The 17,987-nt window shown below is 50.4% G+C and overlaps 1 protein-coding gene across 1 annotated transcript; it reads left to right on the top strand.

Annotated features, from left to right (window-relative positions):
• The first annotated feature begins 2,013 nt into the window (after window positions 1-2,013).
• Window positions 2,014-17,938, top strand: atad5b (ATPase family AAA domain containing 5b). The gene is made up of 23 exons (XM_061230505.1): window positions 2,014-2,340; window positions 3,028-3,108; window positions 3,398-5,157; window positions 5,271-5,355; window positions 5,476-5,640; window positions 6,364-6,508; window positions 6,601-6,679; window positions 7,193-7,374; window positions 7,614-7,762; window positions 8,318-8,468; window positions 9,190-9,477; window positions 10,383-10,562; window positions 10,814-10,959; window positions 11,668-11,833; window positions 12,202-12,375; window positions 12,684-12,829; window positions 13,275-13,368; window positions 13,464-13,528; window positions 13,837-14,026; window positions 14,798-14,955; window positions 15,533-16,374; window positions 16,669-16,827; window positions 17,636-17,938. Exons 2-23 carry the CDS (start codon window positions 3,058-3,060, stop codon window positions 17,712-17,714), a joined length of 5,454 nt encoding a protein of 1,817 aa, XP_061086489.1. The 5' UTR covers window positions 2,014-2,340; window positions 3,028-3,057; the 3' UTR covers window positions 17,715-17,938.
• The last annotated feature ends 49 nt before the right edge of the window (window positions 17,939-17,987 follow it).

The raw sequence follows: 17,987 nt of genomic DNA, 5'->3' as shown, positions 1-17,987 counted from the left end.
ATCCGCACCAAGTCACAGATCGCCGATTCCGAATGATGTTTAAATTTCTCATCAGAAACAATAGTAGATGATCGCACTTATTCAAAGATACAAACTACTAGTAGGCTAGATAATGCAATAAACGGCTTTATTAAATTGTTCAAATTTTGTTGTCATGGCAAAACGGCAATGGATGTACAGGTGAAAACCCCTAAAGGGAGCAGAGAGTTGATTGGCAACTGAGGAGGATCGACAGAAAAGTGCTTCTCACAAACCCAGGCTGTCCAGCAAAGTTATAATAGAAGGTCCTGTCCTTTGTGTCCATGTGCATCTGAGAACAGTGAATTTTAGGCTGAGCATGTGTAAGTAATTTGTTGGCATCCACCAGAGGTTTTAAACTTATAAAACTTAAACTGCATAAGTAATGTTTACAAATAGCAGAGGACGCATAAGAATTGATGAAGATGGGCATGTAATTTCATCATAAACTATTGAATGGCACAAATATGTGTTTCTTTAGTGCTGGAATTGGTTGAGAGTAATTACTAAATAGCATAACCCCACATGGAGGACCGCATACACAATACAATGAGAACCTAGGGTGACCACCAGGAGTATTTTTTTCCAGGGTCAGGCCCAATTTCACGTGTCTCGGTAAGTCTCGATTTATCCTGTGTATCAGTCCTATAATATTTCAATTTCCTGTCTGACTGTAATTGGCATTATTGTAGGTTCTCAATGCATTGTGCACACGGTCCTCCAAGGAATCTGGTAAATTTATATCTTATACATTCCTAAGCATATAGGGTCTCTGTTGGTCGTTTATCCCATATAGTGTAATCGAGCTTCCTGAGTGGACTCCATGCTTCACACCCATATTTTGCAATAGGCAAGATCACACTGTCAGAAATCTAATGGGAATTTCAATTCCATGGACTGACTGACTAATTGTGCTTGTTAATTTTATCATCTGGGCTAAATCATGAAGTAAGTTTCTCCTTCCAAACAGAAACACGGACATGTAGTAGTAGAAAGGCTGGCACTTTTTTTTTTTTACTACCTTTACTACCTCTTTACTACCTCCAGCATTACAGTCATGATTTCTGCACCCACAGCAGCCCAATTCCATACAGATTTTAGGAAAAGTCATGGAAAGAGGAGCGTATTGCAGTTACTGTATTGGAGTCATTTTAATACAAAAGACACACTGAACAGAAGTTAGAGCAACACTAGCTTCCGCGATGTGACGTACAGGTGAGTGAAACGGCTCTTTCGGGGGGGATTTTTGGACGGTGGGGAGTCGATCTGACTGACGTTAAATGAGGAGGGGGAAACGGCTGTGTGAAAGAAAGGACATTGATTGGAGGGGAATGGAAAATTTATATGAATTATATCGAAATAAACGCCCCCTGGGACACAATGACGCCAAATGTACGCCAAATCTTGTTTTCCAGGAAGTTGATGGAAGGACACACACGTTGGTGTGAAAATACACAAGTATTAATATGTTATAATGTTTTTGGAATATATACTTGAAGACATGTGTGTGCCGATATTAGAAATTTGCACACTTGATATTTTTGTTAACTGAAATAAATTTTTTGAATTCTGATTACATCAATTTTTTACTTCCTGTAACACTGTGGTCCTCTCAGCTTGAATTAACACATAATGCGTGGCCAAATTTGCTCAAAACACATTGATTCATGCAGTTAATGACTGTAATAAAGTTCTGGAGCGAAAATTCACGCCTATAGTTATATCTAATGTCTTGCTCAGGGGGGTCTGTGGTGGTAGGTGATGGGCAGATTGAAATATAAATTACCGCTCCTTAAATTTCGACACACATTGGCTTAATGGGGGGAAATTTACATGGAGTAGACAGTAGACAGTCTTCTTTCATTGGAGGCCTTTGTTGATAGTAAATAAATAAATAAATAAAGTCCTGCCGCGCTCGTCATCAGACTTCCTCCGGGTTCGGTTTTCTGTTTGGGTGGAGCTTATTGCGCAGAAGTAGTGACGTTTGGCGCCATTTGTCCAAGGAGACACGGAGTTCGGCGCACTTTTCAAACAGTATCGAGTCTATCGATGTGTACTATTTTGCTCACGTTTAAAACGACAGCTACATCGTATGATATAACTGAACCAAATACGTGAATTACGTATGATCAACAATGTTGAGTTTTAAGCTAAATGGCTGTTTCAAACAACCTATCTATTTCTATTTAGCTTTGTAGCCAGCTAGCTAACGAACCTCGCGCGAGGATCTTCTGCAGCACTTGGAATCATCTGTGTTAACTTACCTGAAACAGAAATGACTGCAACATAACTAGCCCAGGTATTACATTATTCAGCAGGCTGGTAAGTTTCTTTCACCTTACTAAGATATAAATGTTATATTTAGGTATATGTCGCTAGCTAACCAATGTTGTTTATTGGGAACTAGCTAGTCTAGCGAGTTGGCTAACTTGGCTGACATGAGAAGACGCTACAAAGCTTTATCCTTCGTACATCATACTTGGCTAGCTAAATTAACGTTAGGTTACATAACATATTTTACTTAGTTAGCAGGCAAAACGGCTAATAAGATAATTCAAACATTGGTCAGTCAGGTTGAGCTAGCTATCTCATTAACAAGCAAATTGTAGGCACATAGCTAATGTTAACTAACGTTAGTTGGGTAACTTTACCACAAATAAGTTTGTAGCTAGCTAGCTGTCATAATCAGCTGTTCGCTAACGTTACCCATTCGATTAATGTTACGTTGGAGCTTACATTAGCTAGGTAACGTTATCTGGGAAATGTGAACTGTTTGGTTTTAGCTAACGCCTGGGCAGCTTTTAAGAAGGGTAACCGACGTTAGCTCCTTCTCACCTGTTATATTCTCAATTATTTCGCTCTGCAAAGGAAATGCTTGCACATATGTACGTTACCTTCCATAATGTTAACGTTAACCAGCTGCTATAGGTAATGTTGACATTTAACGGTGGTCATATTTGTCTTAAGTTTTAAGCAGTTGGAATGTGTCTTCTCTGAAATGTTTTACAGATCGTCACAGGTCTCTGCATTGGAAAAGCTATGGCTGGGGCTGTTGCTATGGCATCTGTTACTGAAGATTTTGAGACTCAGGTAGGTTGCCTTGTCTTCCGATTTTTGCTTGTCAGTGACTGTATGAGGACGATTTGGACCGTGTCAATAACTTTCATCTGGAAACATGAAAAAAATTGTAGTGTCTTCTTTTACGTCAACGTGAACTACTTTGTTCCAGCTGCTATTTGACGGTTTTTTACGCAATTTGTTTAAATCCTTATTTAGTTATTTACTAGATCTTATCCAGATTGTCTGTTGTGCAGTGCCGTAGATCAAGAAACGTCCAGTTGTGGCAGAAAACGTACACATCGTGTTTATTTTCTCACAGCCTCGAAAAAGACAAAGAAAAGATGCACCTCCTGTCAAGACGATCACCAACTACTACTCTCCTGTGCCGAAGCCTTTCTCTCCCCCCAAGTCTAACATCTTGGATTACTTCGGTAAGACTTCGCCAGCAGAAAGGAAGAAGGACAGCGCTTCAGAGCAGAGCAAGGAAGACGGGAGCAAGGCACTGGAGTCCCCTGGTGACGCAGAGATCCCGGCGAAGCCCCCGAAACCCCAGGGGCTGAGGCGGGGCAGGCGGCGGGGCAGACCCTCCAAGCTCAGCGTGTCGGCAGAGGACGGGCGTGCGGAGACGCCCGCGCCCGCCTGCGAGGTTTCCGAATCGAGCTGCTCCAGCGACGGGGTGGCGGTGCTGGGGGACCAGGGCCTCCTGGGCAGCGAAACGGCCGCCCTGTTGGCCCAGATCAGCCGCGATGTCCGCGTGGCGGACGAGCCGCCGAGCGGGGCCGAATCTGCGCCGACGAGCACCCCTCCGCACGCTGGGGAGAACCCGAAGAAGAGGAGCTCCGACGAGCCGCATCAGGAGGAGGGTCCAGGCTCTCCCACACAGCCGGTGGAGCAAGCGTCCCCGGGGGACAAGAGGAACAAGGCCAAACCTGCCAGGAAGGCTAAAAGCCTGCAGAAGCAGGGCTCGCCGGAGGCCCCAGAGGCTGATAGGTCCCTGTGTGACGCCAGCCTGGAGGGCAAAGCAGACGAGGCTCCTCTGCTCAACAACAGCACCATCGTCATCTCCTTTGAGGACTTTGTGCAGAGTCAGAGCCAGGCGGACAGCAGCGCCAGTGTGGAGACCCCTGAGAGCAAAGCGGAGGTGTTGGGCACACCCCCTTCTGCTGAAGGCGAGCCCGGACCTTCCCGGCTAGTGTCGCCCCGAATTCTCACCGTCCAGGCAGAGGTGCACGCCGTCTCCCGAGCGCCCGCACTGGGCCGGTCTTCGGACAAGAGGCTGGCGTCCATCTTCACACGGAGGCGAGAGAGTGAGGGAGAAGAGGGCAAAGCGACGGGCTCCCCCCCTCCCCAGGAGAAGGCCGCAGCACCCGGACGTTTTCAATGGAGGTCCAACGTGATCCTGCTGGAGGACGAGCTGGAGCTGTCCGTCATCGAGTCCAGCTCCGCGCCCAAGTGCAGCCAGGCGGAGAGGAGGCAGTTCATGAACGCGTTCAAACAGGCCAGCCTGGACAGCGGCCGGGGCAAGGCGAAGAAGGGCCCGGGCAAACCGGGAGAGGCTGGGGAGGAAGCCCAGCCAGAGGAGGAGGAGAGGCAGGAGGAGAGGCAGGAGGAGGACAAGCCAGAAGAGCAGGGTCAGGATGCTCCCGCCATCCCAGAGATGGAGCAGGAAAAGCCAGCCGGGGCTGGACAGACGCGAGGCAGCAGGCTTGGGAAGAGAGGCAGGAGGAGAGGCGGGGGGGAGGCCGCAGCCCCCGTCCCGGCTGCAGCCGCGGAGGAGACGCCGCCTCTCCAGGCTGGGAAAGAGGACGACGGCGAGGGAGCGACCGACGCTCTCCCTTCCACTCCAGCCGGGAGGGGCCCCGTCAGGAGGTCCGTCCGAGCCCGGCCCCGCAGCGTCACCCCTGCCCGCGAACAGGCCACGCCTCCCCCTAAAGCCGGGAGCCGGGAGAGGTCGAAGGGTCGGGGAGGGGCCGCGGGGCGCTCGGCCGAGCCTCTCACGCCCAGAGCGCGGGGGCCCAAGCGCGGCCTGTACAGGGCCGAGATGATCTCGTCTCCCGACGACAAGGGCAGCCCGATCCGGTGAGCTCTTCACTTGCGCTTCAACAACGCAGTTCCTTTCACTCCGTTTGACACTCTGTTTTATGTCGCAATACGTTCGCAGTGCCGTTATGTCCGCTCTGTTCCGTCTCCAGGATGAGATTGCGGCGTGTCTTGCCCAACTCTGAGCAGTCTGGCGCCGCGAGTGACTTCGAAATACTGAGTCCCTTAGCAGTTCAGGTTGGTTTTTAGTTTCTCGATCTGCATTTTTATAAGACTAATACAGTGCAGACTCCCAGTTTTACACCATTTTACCCCCCTGACACTTCTGATGTGCTCTTTTTCCGTTCTTGACTCTAGAAGCCCAGTTTATCTAAGAACAGGAAGCAAAAAGCCAAAAAGCTGGTCCAGAAAGCCAGAGTACTCCAGCAGAACAAGAAGGCCGCAGCTAATGTGGGCACTAAGGATCCCGTAAAGCGCCGGCTACGAACCCGGGACGTCCCGAAGAGCTACTGTGAGGACGAGGTAATGAACTAGGGTGCCGTTACTTCTGTTACAGATCTTACTGCTCAATATTAGTATCTTTTCCTTGGGTCCAGATCAAGAATATTAGCTAAACTTGCCGCAACGTTGACAAAATCAATATTTTTCCGGTGAGTTGTAGTTGAGTTGCATTACGTTACATTACAATAATGGCATTTGGCAGTCAGAGTGACGTTCAGTTGATTAGACCAAGCAGGAGACTGTCCTCCCCTGGAGCAATGCAGGTTTAAGGGCCTTGGTCAAGGGCCCAATGGCTGTGCGGATCTTATTTCGGCTACACAAGGGATCGCACCACCGACCTTACGTGTCCCAGTCCCCAGTCTTGTATCTTAACCACTATGCTACAGGCCGCCGAGTTCTGAAGCCTTTGTTGTTGATGTCAGTCAGATTAATGCATTGGTTATAAAGTGAACCATAAACATGCAGCAAACTGGAGGGACTGTTGCTGAAGGCAGCAGGCTGACTGTGCGCCCCTGTGTGTGTGTGTGCCCCTGTGTGTGTGTGTGTGCCCCTGTGTGTGTGTGTGTGCCCCTGTGTGTGTGTGTGCGCCCCTGTGTGTGTGTGTGCGCCCCTGTGTGTGTGCGCCCCTGTGTGCGCCCCTGTGTGCGCCCCTGTGTGCGCCCCTGTGTGCGCCCCTGTGTGCGCCCCTGTGTGCGCCCCTGTGTGTGTCCCTGTGTCTGATTTGACCACGGTCCGTGTTTGCAGGACTCTGTCATGTGCCTGTCGGATGTGCAGAAAAGCCCCGCTCCTGCTGCGAAAGACAAGGCCAGTGGTCAGAAGCAGCTGCGCAGTCTGAACGATGTCTTGGGAAGGAACGCAGCTGAGAACAAAGCGGGCAAGAGTACTACAGGTACCTAGTCAGTGCTGTGTTCAGCTGTACATACTCTAAACCTCTTGCCCATGTGGAAAAGTTGATCACCAATTTTTCTATCCTGTTTGTAGCCCCAAAAGCGGCTGCCCTGCTCCTTGGGAAGAAGCCTCAGAAGCCTTCAGCTGTCATCTCCATATTTGATGACAGCAGGTAAACTGCCTCCCACGGCCAGAGCTCATTTGGCATTCGCATTTCTGATTTGACATGAATAACAGTGCCTGTCTCACCAAGTGGTGTTCTGTTGCTACTTTTATAATGAGTGACATGTATAGATCAACATTAATATGAAATGGCTGTGTATGCCTTGTCCTACACTGACATATATTGCTGGTGTACAACAGAGGCAGTAGTTACCCTGTATGTCTTAAATCCAAACAATGACACCTGCAGACGTGGGTGGAATATGTAACCGTTTTGGATTTAAATACTCAAAAAAAACAATCGATTGATCTTGTCTGGTGCAATTGGTCTCAATTAAGAGGACCAGAAGGCAGGGTTTGCAATTTTTTTGAGAGAAGTTCAGAAGGTTCCAATACACCCAGGCAAGCTCAAGCTCAGCGAAGCATAGAGAAGTATTTTCGTGTGCATCCTGTTATGCTGTGGCCCGCGTGTTTGCGCCGCGATGCTGACGTGGCTGTGCCTGGCCCCCCCTTTCCCCCGCAGTCGGGACGGCTCCGAGAACTCTCAGGACAGCGAGCCGTTCAGAGCCCGCCGGGAGTTCCTGAAGAGCGGCCTGCCGGACTCCTTTAAGAAGCAGATCGCCAGGACGACGGCCAGCCACGAGGCCTACTCCCTGGCCTCCGCGTCGTTCTCCGCCGCGCTGCACGTGCTGCAGAGGCCTCCGGGTGAGGGAACCTCGCTCGTTCGTCAGTGAGCCGACTGTTGAGTTCGCCCCGTTGCTGACAATGGTCATTCTCTAGTGTGTGTTTATTGATTGATACATTTTGTCATTGTCATTTGTTGTTAATTTTTTCTCGTGTACTCTTTAGAGTCTAAAATGGACGGCGTCCCTAAAGTCGAAAACACCTGAACGAAAGTTGTTTGGAGATGTATCCGTTAGTTTATTTGTTTTTCATTTTTGCAGAGTGTCCTCTTTGGAATCTACCGTGGCCCGTATCTCCACTGCTGAAACGCCTGAGTGAAACCTGTCTGCAGCCCCCAAGACCGCTTCTGTCCCTGGGAGCGCTCGACTGTGTAAAGACTGAGCCAGCCCAGAGAGCCCACACAGACAAGGTGAGCTGTGCTTGCATTTAAAATCACACCTGGGACGCAGTTATTTCAAATGTCATTCAAAGGTACAATAGGTAATTTCAGACTTCCAACGGTCAAGAGAGGAATAGCAGCAATTAACACAAACCACAGCACCGTTTATCCCTCCTTTTTTCTCTGTAAACGCGCTGATGTTGAAATGCTATTGGCTGTGGCAATTTGAGGCAATTTTCTTGAATTATTGTACAGTTATATAATGTTTTGGTACAAAGTTTTGCGCAGTCAACTGTATATTTTGAAACCCGAGTCAACGTTTCAGTGAGCGTTTTTCAATGATAGGAAGGGATTTACAATGGTCTTGTAACAATGTTTTCTCAGAAAAATCTTACCTATTGCACCTTTGAATTGAAAAAACTGAAAGTAGTATTTGTGTGGGTCCACAGCAGTGAGTTATTGAGAACTGGGGGATATTTCAAAACGATGTTACCCTGAATCATTGGTTTGCGTGGGGGTGGTGCTGGCCACTTTGCGGCCCACGTTGGGATGTAACCCGGCCCCTTGCACGGTCCTGTGACGCAGGGGTCTGGCTGGAGACAGGATTTCCCGGAGGAGATCCGCAGACGCCTGCTGGAGGAGATCAGGGCGGCCAACCCCCCGTTCCCAGTGCGGAGGTTCCTCGCCTGGTTCCTGAGGAAACGGCAGGAACACCTCCTGCAGCCTCCTTCTGCTGGTGAGCACGGGGGCTGGCACAGTCCAGAGGGGTACAGAGTAAGGTTTTAAAACCTCCAGTAGAGGGCAGAAAAGCAAAAGTCAGCTGGACAGTACGGTAATATCCCTAACAATTGCGGCCCAATTCGTATCCAGCTCGTTAAACTGAAAAATTCTAATCGGTGCAATGCTGCCTCATGCATTCTGTGGGAAATGTGTAAACTAATCGTAACTTGGCCACCAATAACATTATCGCAAGTGTGTTAATAACATAACATAATTGCAATAACATTAGCTGAGTGGCTATAATTTGCTTGTTGGCAAGATGGCTTAAATTGACCATCTGTTGGTCAGGTTGGCTGATTAGCCATTTTGATAGCTAGTTAAACTTAGCTAATTACATTACATTATTGGCATTTGGCAGACGCTCTTATCCAGAGTGACATACAGTTGATTAGACTAAGCAGGAGACAATCCTCCCCTGGAGCAATGCAGGGTTAAGGGCCTTGCTCAAGGGCCCAGCAGCTGTGCGGATCATATTGTGGCTACACCGGGATTAGAACCACCGACCTTGCGTGTCCCAGTCATTTACCTTAACCATTACGCTACAGGCCACCCCTAATTAAATGGCTTGTTATGTTTATTTCAGTGTCTGGGTAGGATCCTTCAGCCCTGTAGCATTTGATTGATATTTGAGTCGTTTGTATATTTCACAGTCCTAATCTGTCATGTCTGGTGCTCAGAGGCAGACAGGGGCCCTGAAGCCCCCGTTCCTCCAGAGGTCCCTGAGCTGGGTGGCAAGCGGAAACGGAGGCAGGAGGGGCAGGCCGCCGGCAAGCTGCCCAAACGGAGGAGGTCTGCTCGAGGGGAGCAGGAGCCCATCGTGATCGAGGATGACCCCCCGGCCGCGTGCTGTCGTGCCCAGGGGCCGGCGGGAAGGGCCCGGCTCAGCCGAGCGCGGGGGGCCGATGTCCAGAACGCCTCCCCAGTCCTGCTGGAGGACACTCCACCACCTGCGCATACTGAAGAAGGTGAAGCTGCCTGCCTGTGTCAGTCTTGGGGGCAGTGGCTGTCCTGGCCTGTGTCAGTCTTGTGTGCAGTGGCTGTCCTGGCCTGTCTCAGTGTTTGGTGCAGTGGCTGTACTGGCCTGTGTCAGTGTTGGGTGCAGTGGCTGTCCTGGCCTGTGTCAGTCTTGTGTGCAGTGGCTGTTCTGGTCTGTGTCAGTGTTGGGGGCAGTGTCTGTACTGGCCTGTGTCAGGGTTGGGGGCAGTGTCTGTACTGGCCTGTGTCAGTGTTGGGTGCAGTGGCTGTCCTGGCCTGTGTCAGTCTTGTGTGCAGTGGCTGTTCTGGTCTGTGTCAGTGTTGGGTGCAGTGGCTGTACTGGTCTGTGTCAGTGTTGGGGGCAGTGTCTGTACTGGCCTGTGTCAGGGTTGGGGGCAGTGTCTGTACTGGCCTGTGTCAGTGTTGGGTGCAGTGGCTGTCCTGGCCTGTGTCAGTCTTGTGTGCAGTGGCTGTTCTGGTCTGTGTCAGTGTTGGGTGCAGTGGCTGTACTGGTCTGTGTCAGTGTTGGGGGCAGTGTCTGTACTGGCCTGTGTCAGTGTTGGGGGCAGTGTCTGTACTGGCCTGTGTCAGTGTTGGGTGCAGTGGCTGTACTGGTCTGTGTCAGTGTTGTGTGCAGTGGCTGTTCTGGCCTGTGTCAGTGTTGGGTGCAGTGGCTGTTCTGGCCTCTACTGCCGTGTACACCCGTTCAGTTCATTAAATCATTCACCGGCTGTATCTATACACTCTGGTTTTGCAAGTCCCAATGGGCTATTAAAATGTCCGCCACTAGACTTTCAGCTTGCTGACTGACTGCTTAATCCCGTGTCAGTGGTTGAAGTTTTCTCCATTTGTGCGGCTCTGACGGTTGACTGGTTTTACCCCCCCCCCCGTGCAGGATGTGTGAAGGAGGACGTGCTGTGGACGGAGAAGTACCAGCCGCAGCACTCCAGCGAGGTCATCGGGAACTCGGCCGCAGTAAAGAAGCTCCGCAGCTGGCTGGAGGAGTGGAAGCAGAGAGCTGACCGAGACGAGAGGAGGAATCGGAAGGAAAAGAAACAGGAGGACAACAGCAATGGTAAATAAAAAATAAATAAAAAAAATTCTGAAGCATTGTTAAACTGAAGTTACATTTCCCCCTGGCTCTAGAATCTAGAATATATATATATATTTGAAACGCAGTCCTGAATTAAAATTCCTAGGGCCTAGTCTTGAAATCCCTCTCCAGGTTTCAGGAAAGCAGTGGTGCTGGCTACAACCCTCTTACGCTGCTTAGACTGTAGTTTAATTGAGGACGGGAGATGGGAGAATGACACTGTGCTCCTGCAGAGTCCTGGGACTGCGGGGACTTCCGGGGGGAGGGCGACGTGGAGGACGGAGAGGAGCTGCTGTGTAACACCCTGCTGATCACCGGCCCTCCTGGAGTGGGCAAGACTGCTGCTGTGTACGCCTGCGCTCAGGAGCTGGGCTTCAAGGTCTGTACCGTAAAGCTCATAGTCTGCACCATAAAGCTCATACAGTCTGTACCGTAAACCTCATATAGTCTGTACCGTAAAGCTCATACAGTCTGTACCGTAAAGCTCATACAGTCTGTACCGTAAAGATCATAGTCTGTACTGTAAAGCCCATACAGTCTGTACCGTAAAGATCATAGTCTGTACTGTAAAGCCCATACAGTCTGCACCGTAAACCTCATACAGTCTGCACCGTAAAGCTCATACAGTCTGTACCGTAAAGCCCATACAGTCTGTACCGTAAAGCTCATACAGTCTGTACCGTAAAGCTCATACAGTCTGTACCGTAAAGCCCATACAGTCTGTACCGTAAAGCTCATACAGTGTACGGTGTGCACCACAAACCTACAGTCTGCCACACAAAATTCATACGGTCTGTAGCTCAAAGCTTGTATGCGTTCCACCACAAACTTCATACTTTTTCTTCTTTTTTTTTTTCCCAGAAAGAAAACAATTTTTTGTCTAGAATGTTCAGAACTCTCTTCAATGAAAACGGTTTTGTGTTTTATGAGAAGTGTGATGAACTTCACTCTGCTCTTCAGCCAAGGGTGCCTGTGCATGGTGTCAGCAGCTGTTCCCTCATGTGGGTAGCGTATGTACAGTGTGACTGGAGCGCGGAGCGATCTCTCCCCGCGCCGCTTGCCTGACCGGAGCTCCGTTTGCCGGCAGGTTTTCGAGGTGAACGCGTCGTCCCAGAGGAGCGGGCGGCAGATCCTGTCCCAGCTGAAGGAGGCCACTCAGTCCCACCAGGTGGACATCCAGGGAGTGAACGTGCACAAGCCTGCCTACTTCAACAGCTACAACACCGGCAGCATCAGGCCTGGCTTTTCCCCAAGTGAGCCCTCTGTTTCTGTTACCTCTCCCTTCTCCCGGTGCAATGCCCAAGCCCTGAACGAAGAGCATAACTTCAGCCGTCATTTGTAACGTTAACGTTATTCTGTACTTGGTGTTTTTATTATACTTTAGTTAGGAAAGTGTTTGTTCCCCCCCCCCAGTGATTGCATAATTCTGTGGTTATACCTTTGACAGAACTGTACCCATACTCTCGGTCTTGTGATATGCAAGAGTAGCCATGACTAAGTCACACTGGATTAGGTATCTGCCAAATAATAATTAATAAGCAATATCCATTGTGCTTTCTATAGTTTTTTTTCATGAGAGACTAGGTGTCTGTTAATGCCCCATGTTTATTTTTCATCACAGGGAAGCTGAATTCCCCCAGGAAGGTTGTGTCCTCCCCCAGGAAGCCTCTCCACTCCCCGTGCAGGAAGCCCAGGAGAGGGGCTCTGGCCCCCACCTCGCTGGCCAGCATCTTCAAAAACAGCAACAAAACCAAGGGCAAAAGCCCAAGTGTTCAGAGTGAGCCGCTACAGAATGGTGAATAAACGCACTGTGGTCTGGGTTGGGTTGGCACAGGGCGGGTCAGCAAACTGCGGGGTAGGAAGGTGACATGACATTCCAGGCATTTGGCAGACCTGTGTATGTATGTCTTATCCAGGGCAATCTACAACAAAGTGAATAACCATAACCAGGGGCAAATGCACTGAAAGCCCCAAGAGGGAAGTATAGTTGTGCAACTCAGCAGTTCCAACTGCTAGGAATGACCACAAAGATAAAGGATGTCCAGGGTGTTTGCGATCAACAGCAGTTGTGTCACTCACTCGGAATGGATGTCTGTCCCACAGAAACCGGCCCTCAAAAACCCGTCAGAAGGAAGGAGAGCGTCCCGAAGGCCACGGAGCCCCCCATCAAACCGTCGTCTGACAAGACGGAGCCCCTGACCGAGGAGCAGAGCAAAAAGACTGCCACGTCGCTCATTCTCTTCGAGGAGGTGACCAAGTCTAAACCACATTCTGGACTGAGCTGGGTCTGGGCTTGTAGGGCCCAGCCTGCGTGTGTGGAGAGTGCCTTTGTGTGTGGCAGGCCTGTTTCAGTTCATTTTGATCTGGCCTGAATTGTAAGCCCAGTATAACTCAAGCCTCCAAATCTGAGATGCATAGGGATTCTATGTATGTGAGAACCTGGTTGTACATGGCACGAAACTGAGGTTAATATACCTTTTTCTGACCCTGCCCAACCCAAATAATCCTTATTGTACATGTGTACCCAAAGCTTATGACAGAATGGCCAACACACCTGTATTTCAGTTTTAGTTTGAATTTTTTTATGGTTTCCTTGAACCACAGAAGTTTAGTGATATAAAAGCGTCAGCCATTCAAAACCGACTAGCCAGTGTCTGGTCTCAGCTCTGTGATCCAACCATCTCTGCTCTCCAGGTGGATGTCATCTTTGATGATGATTCTGGGTTCCTGGCTGCAATCAAAACCTTCATGGCCACAACGAAGAGACCCGTGATTCTGACCACTAGTGGTGAGGGCATTTTCTCCAGCAGGAACCGTTCAGCCATTTTGTGACCCATTTTGTGTTCCAATCCAATGATTTTAAAAATTATTCTTTTTCTGCAGATCCTACGTTTAGCGAAATGTTTGACGGCAATTTTGAAGAGATCCATTTTAAGACGCCTTCAGCGGTAAGTTGAACAAGCTTGTGCCTGTGATTACTTTATTTAAAACATTATGACTGATTTTGTGATCCGCATATTCGCCGACCTGAAGTGAAGAAGGGTTTTTATGCCTTAGCACAGTGGTTAAGGTACATGACTGGGACCCGCATGGTCGGTGGTTCGATCCCCGGTGTAGCCGCAATAAGATCTGCAGCTAATTAGTTGTGCCGCCCGGCTGAAGAACTGTGAACAAATGAACAGATCCAGGCGGTCGGAACAGCACGCCGGGCAGGACTTGTGCTCTCTGAGCCTGGATTGTGGCCCTGTGCTCGCAGGTGAACGTGCGGAGCTACCTGCAGCTGCTGTGCCTGGCGGAGGGCGTGAGGACGGACGCGCGGGACCTCTCCTCCCTGCTGTGCTGGAACAGGTGTGACGTTCGGCAGAGCCTGCTCCACCTGCAGTTCTGGGTCCGCAGCGCGGGAGGCCCCGGCCCTGACCTACCGCTCCCCGCCCTGGAGCCCGCAGGTGCGTACCCGGCGCCCGGCACCGCGTTCGGGCCGCGCTTCTGAAGCTCCGGTCCTAGTCTTGTCGAGAGATGTTTCTCACTATCGCCGGGTGGCGTAGTGGTTAAGGTAAATGACTGGGACACGCAAGGTCGGTGGTTCTAATCCCGGTGTAGCCATAATGAGATCTGCACAGCCGTTGGGCCCTTGAGCAAGGCCCTTAACCCTGCATTGCTCCAGGGGAGGATTGTCTCCTCAACTGTACATCGCTCTGGATTAGAGCGTCTGCCAAAATTCCATTAATAATAACAATAATAAGGCGGCTCTGGTGTACTGTTAGTGTTTCAGCCACCAGGCTCAAATCAACAATAAAAAGTTGTTTTTTCCACAAGAAAATGTAGCCATAATATGTCTCCATGTGCCGATTTGTACATGAGGCATTATGTAATTTTGACAATACTGTTAACATTTCGTGGACAAATTTAAAAATGTTTTTCACAAGCCCATGAAAAGTTGATGGCTGATAGGGGGCAGGTCTCTCCAAGAGCCCAGTCTGACCTGGGCCTGGGGGGAGTTTCCCTGGTTGTTGTAATGACGATGGCAGTGATAACAACTTGGCAAATTTCCCAATAGCAAAGTTTAGCTGTTTTCTTGCAAAGTGAAACGATGTGCTGGAAAAAGCCTGTTAGGGGTTAAACGGACGTTGGTGCTCGGCTAACAGGCCATTTGTAACGGCCTGGAGGAGCTCTAACAGGCCTGGGTGGTTGTGTTCTCCCCTCTGCCTGGTCTGCAGCTCTCGCCCAGGGGGAAACGGAGTCGGTGGAGGCGGCAGAGCCGGCCGACGAGGAGGACCCACCTGCCAGCTCAACCTCCTGCGACTCCAGATGCACTGAAAGTCTGCTGGGCATCCTGAACATCGATGGCGCGCAGGACCTTTCCGACATGCTCAAGGTAGCTCGCCCTCCCTTCCCTGTCTCTGTAACTAGCCCAGGGGTTGTGACTTTGACCTGAAGGCTGACTGATCTGCAGTCACAGATCTTAAGCTCACGAATAGATTTTAAAGGTACAATAGGTAAGGCACAATTTTTGTGTTAAAACATTGTTACAAGACCTTTGTAAATTCCGTTCCTATCACTGAAAAAGGCTCACTGACATGTTGATTCACCCTCTGCCTGTGTTTATAGTCCTTAAATCCGTATTTCAAAATATACAGTTGACGGACCAACACTATACCAAAATATTGTACAGCTGTACAATAATTCAAGCTCATTGGTTAAAATTGGTTCTAATTGCCACAACCAATAGCGTGGGGGGGAGGGGGGTTTCAACGTCAGCATGTTCACAGAGAAGGGCTAAACAGTGTTGTGGTTTGGGGGTGTTAGTTGCTGCAATTCCTCTCGTGGCCGTTAGCAGTCCGAAATGACGTATTGTACATGTAAAGCCCATTTAATGGACATCTGCAAAGGGGATCTATTGGGACGTGAACCCCTCTGCCAGTATGTCTGATGGGATGCTCTTCTGTGTTCAGTGCACCTTTACAGCAGAGCCACGGAGCAGCAGGAGTCGGGAGCTGTTGGTGGAGAGCTGGGGCCGAGGAGTGGACCTGCTGTACTCCAACATGGAAGAGCTGCTGCCTCTGCCCGTCTGCGCCCTGCAAGGAGCCCTCCTCAGCCAGCAGGGGGCGCCCAAGCCGCAGAGCGCCGCACCGTCGGAGGACTGCAGCCCCGTGAAGACCTCCAGCAGAATGCAGAGGCGGAAGCGCTTGCGTCTGCAGGACAGAGCTCTGTTTCAGTGCGACTCCGACTCCGACGACGACGGCTTCCTCTCTTTACCCAAACCCCGGAGCGGACCGACCTCGGGAGCAGAGGAGCCCTCCGCTGCCGCCGGCGACGGCCCTCAGCCCGACCCTGCCAGGGAGAACCCCCCGGCGGGATCCGGGTCTCCCCGGCCGCGCGGGGCGGGCCGCTCCCCGGAGGAGCGGAGGAGCTCGGAGCTGGTCTCCCGCTGCCTGGGCTCCCTGGCCGAGTTCATGGACCACATGTCCTTCCTGGACTCCTCCCTGCAGCGCCAGCGCTGGCCAGCAGAGGGCGGCGCGTTCGGCTGGACCGGGGCCGCGGTGAAGGACGGGCTGTCGGACGAGCCCCGGGCGGAAGACCCCGGCAGGGCCGGGTGGGAGGGCTCGGCGCAGATCCGGGCCCTGGTGGAGGGCATGAGCTTCCAGAAGTGCCAGGCCAGGGCGGCGGAGGTGTGGAGCGAGGCCCGCGGCACGCAGGAGGAGGCGGGGGAGCCGGCCGCCAGCCAGCTCTCCCTCCCTGTGGGCCCTCACCGAACGGGCTTGAGCTTCTGTCAGACCAGTCCCTGTGAACCCACGTGAGTGCCTCCTCCAGGCTGCCTTTCAACACTGTTTTGAGACTTCGGATGTTTTTATTTGAACTGCTTTTCACAGGCGAAATTGTCCCACTAATCTCAAAAGTTAGTTATAGGACAATGGTAATGGTAATTACTATTACAATTTTCTATAGCTAACTTAGGCAACCGTGTTATGACAACATGGAAAGTATCAGATACGATCCCTACTTGAAGCAGTATTTAGATTATTTGCAATAAATCATTTGCTTCTTCAGCATCTTTTTTGTTTTTTGTCCCCCCCTTCCCATTCGGCAGTGTGACACAGCGACGGCATGAGGTCATGAAGACGGTCCTAACCAGCAAAGCCTTCAGCACACTGGGCAACAGGCCAGCCACAGCCACCGACTACCTGCCTTTCCTGCGTAGCGTCTGCAGATCGGAGCGGCTGAAGGAGCAGGGCAAGGTGAAGCGCAGGTGAGTCCTCGAACCCGTCTGCTGTGACCGATTCAAAAGAGTGGCAGTTACTGAAAGGCACGCGACCGCTCGAGGATGGTGAACATTTGTGTGCTGGGCTCTGTGTGGCCAGGACTAGAACTTCTTCCTTTTCTTCTTCTTTGAGCCATGCTCTCGACATCTAGACACTTCCCCACATCTAGACACTTCCCCACATCTGACCACAGTCAAATAATCCTGTGTGTGTGTGTGTATGTGTTTCTGTGTGTGTGTGTGTGTGTGTGTGTGTGTGTGTGTATATGTGTTTCTGTGTGTGTGTGTGTGTGTGTGTGTATATGTGTTTCTCTGTGTGTGTGTGTGTGTGTGTATATATGTGTGTTTGCTTATGAACTCTAGAAGATAAAACTGTATACCTTGCCAGTGGCAAATTGTGCATGAATATTAAAAAAAAAAAACAGGTAGAATCAGACTGTAATCCTATTCAGGATGTGGTTCTGGACTTCTGCTCCTCGTCACTCTAGAGCGAGCAAGCCCTTTGTGTTCTGTGTGAATGGCCTGCCCACAAGCATTAGAATGGCGTGTGAAAGTACCTGCGGCTCCGCCCGCTACCTCAAATGTAGACAATACGTGCATTATACTGATGGTGTAAATCCACCTGGGTCTGTCAGTGTCCCTAGGCGGGACACCTAACCCCCCAATTGCCCCCAACACGTCGGTTGATGCCTTGCAGGCGCTATATAAATGCAGACATTTACCATTTACAAAAGGCCAGAGGTACCGCACTGTTTAGCTTTGCTGTCCGGTGACACTTGTCCCGTCTTCCCTGCAGGTTCCTGCATTATCTGGATTCCATTCACCTTGGCCTCCCGAAAAACACTGTCCAACTCCTGGCGGCTGATTTCCCCTGATGTGGCCGTCAGCCTCCCCCCCGTGTGGTGTCTCATAATCCTCTGTACAGTGATTTACGCATGCTGTGTACTATTATATGCAAGTCGGTGTACTTTATTTTATTTTTTTGCAGTGGCTTTGTACAGACGGCGGCAAGTCCTATGTAAAGTTGTGTATTTTTGTAATGTTTGGCATTCAAATTTTTTATATCAAGAAATAAATGTGCCTCTTATTTGACTGCGAACTTCTAATACAATCATTGTTCAATCTCTAGCAGCTTCTGTGTATAGTAA

The sequence above is a fragment of the Conger conger genome, chromosome 2 (assembly GCF_963514075.1).
Source record: "Conger conger chromosome 2, fConCon1.1, whole genome shotgun sequence".
NCBI lineage: Eukaryota > Metazoa > Chordata > Actinopteri > Anguilliformes > Congridae > Conger > Conger conger.
This window is presented reverse-complemented; position numbering and strand designations above follow the sequence as displayed.

Excerpts from the sequence above, each read along its gene's own strand:
- atad5b (XM_061230505.1), top strand. The coding sequence starts at position 3,058 with ATGGCTGGGGCTGTTGCTATGGCATCTGTTACTGAAGATTTTGAGACT. Across the intron at positions 6,509-6,600 it reads AGCGGGCAAGAGTACTACAG|CCCCAAAAGCGGCTGCCCTG; the intron begins GTACCTAGTCAG and ends TCCTGTTTGTAG. Across the intron at positions 14,956-15,532 it reads ACCTTTCCGACATGCTCAAG|TGCACCTTTACAGCAGAGCC; the intron begins GTAGCTCGCCCT and ends TTCTGTGTTCAG.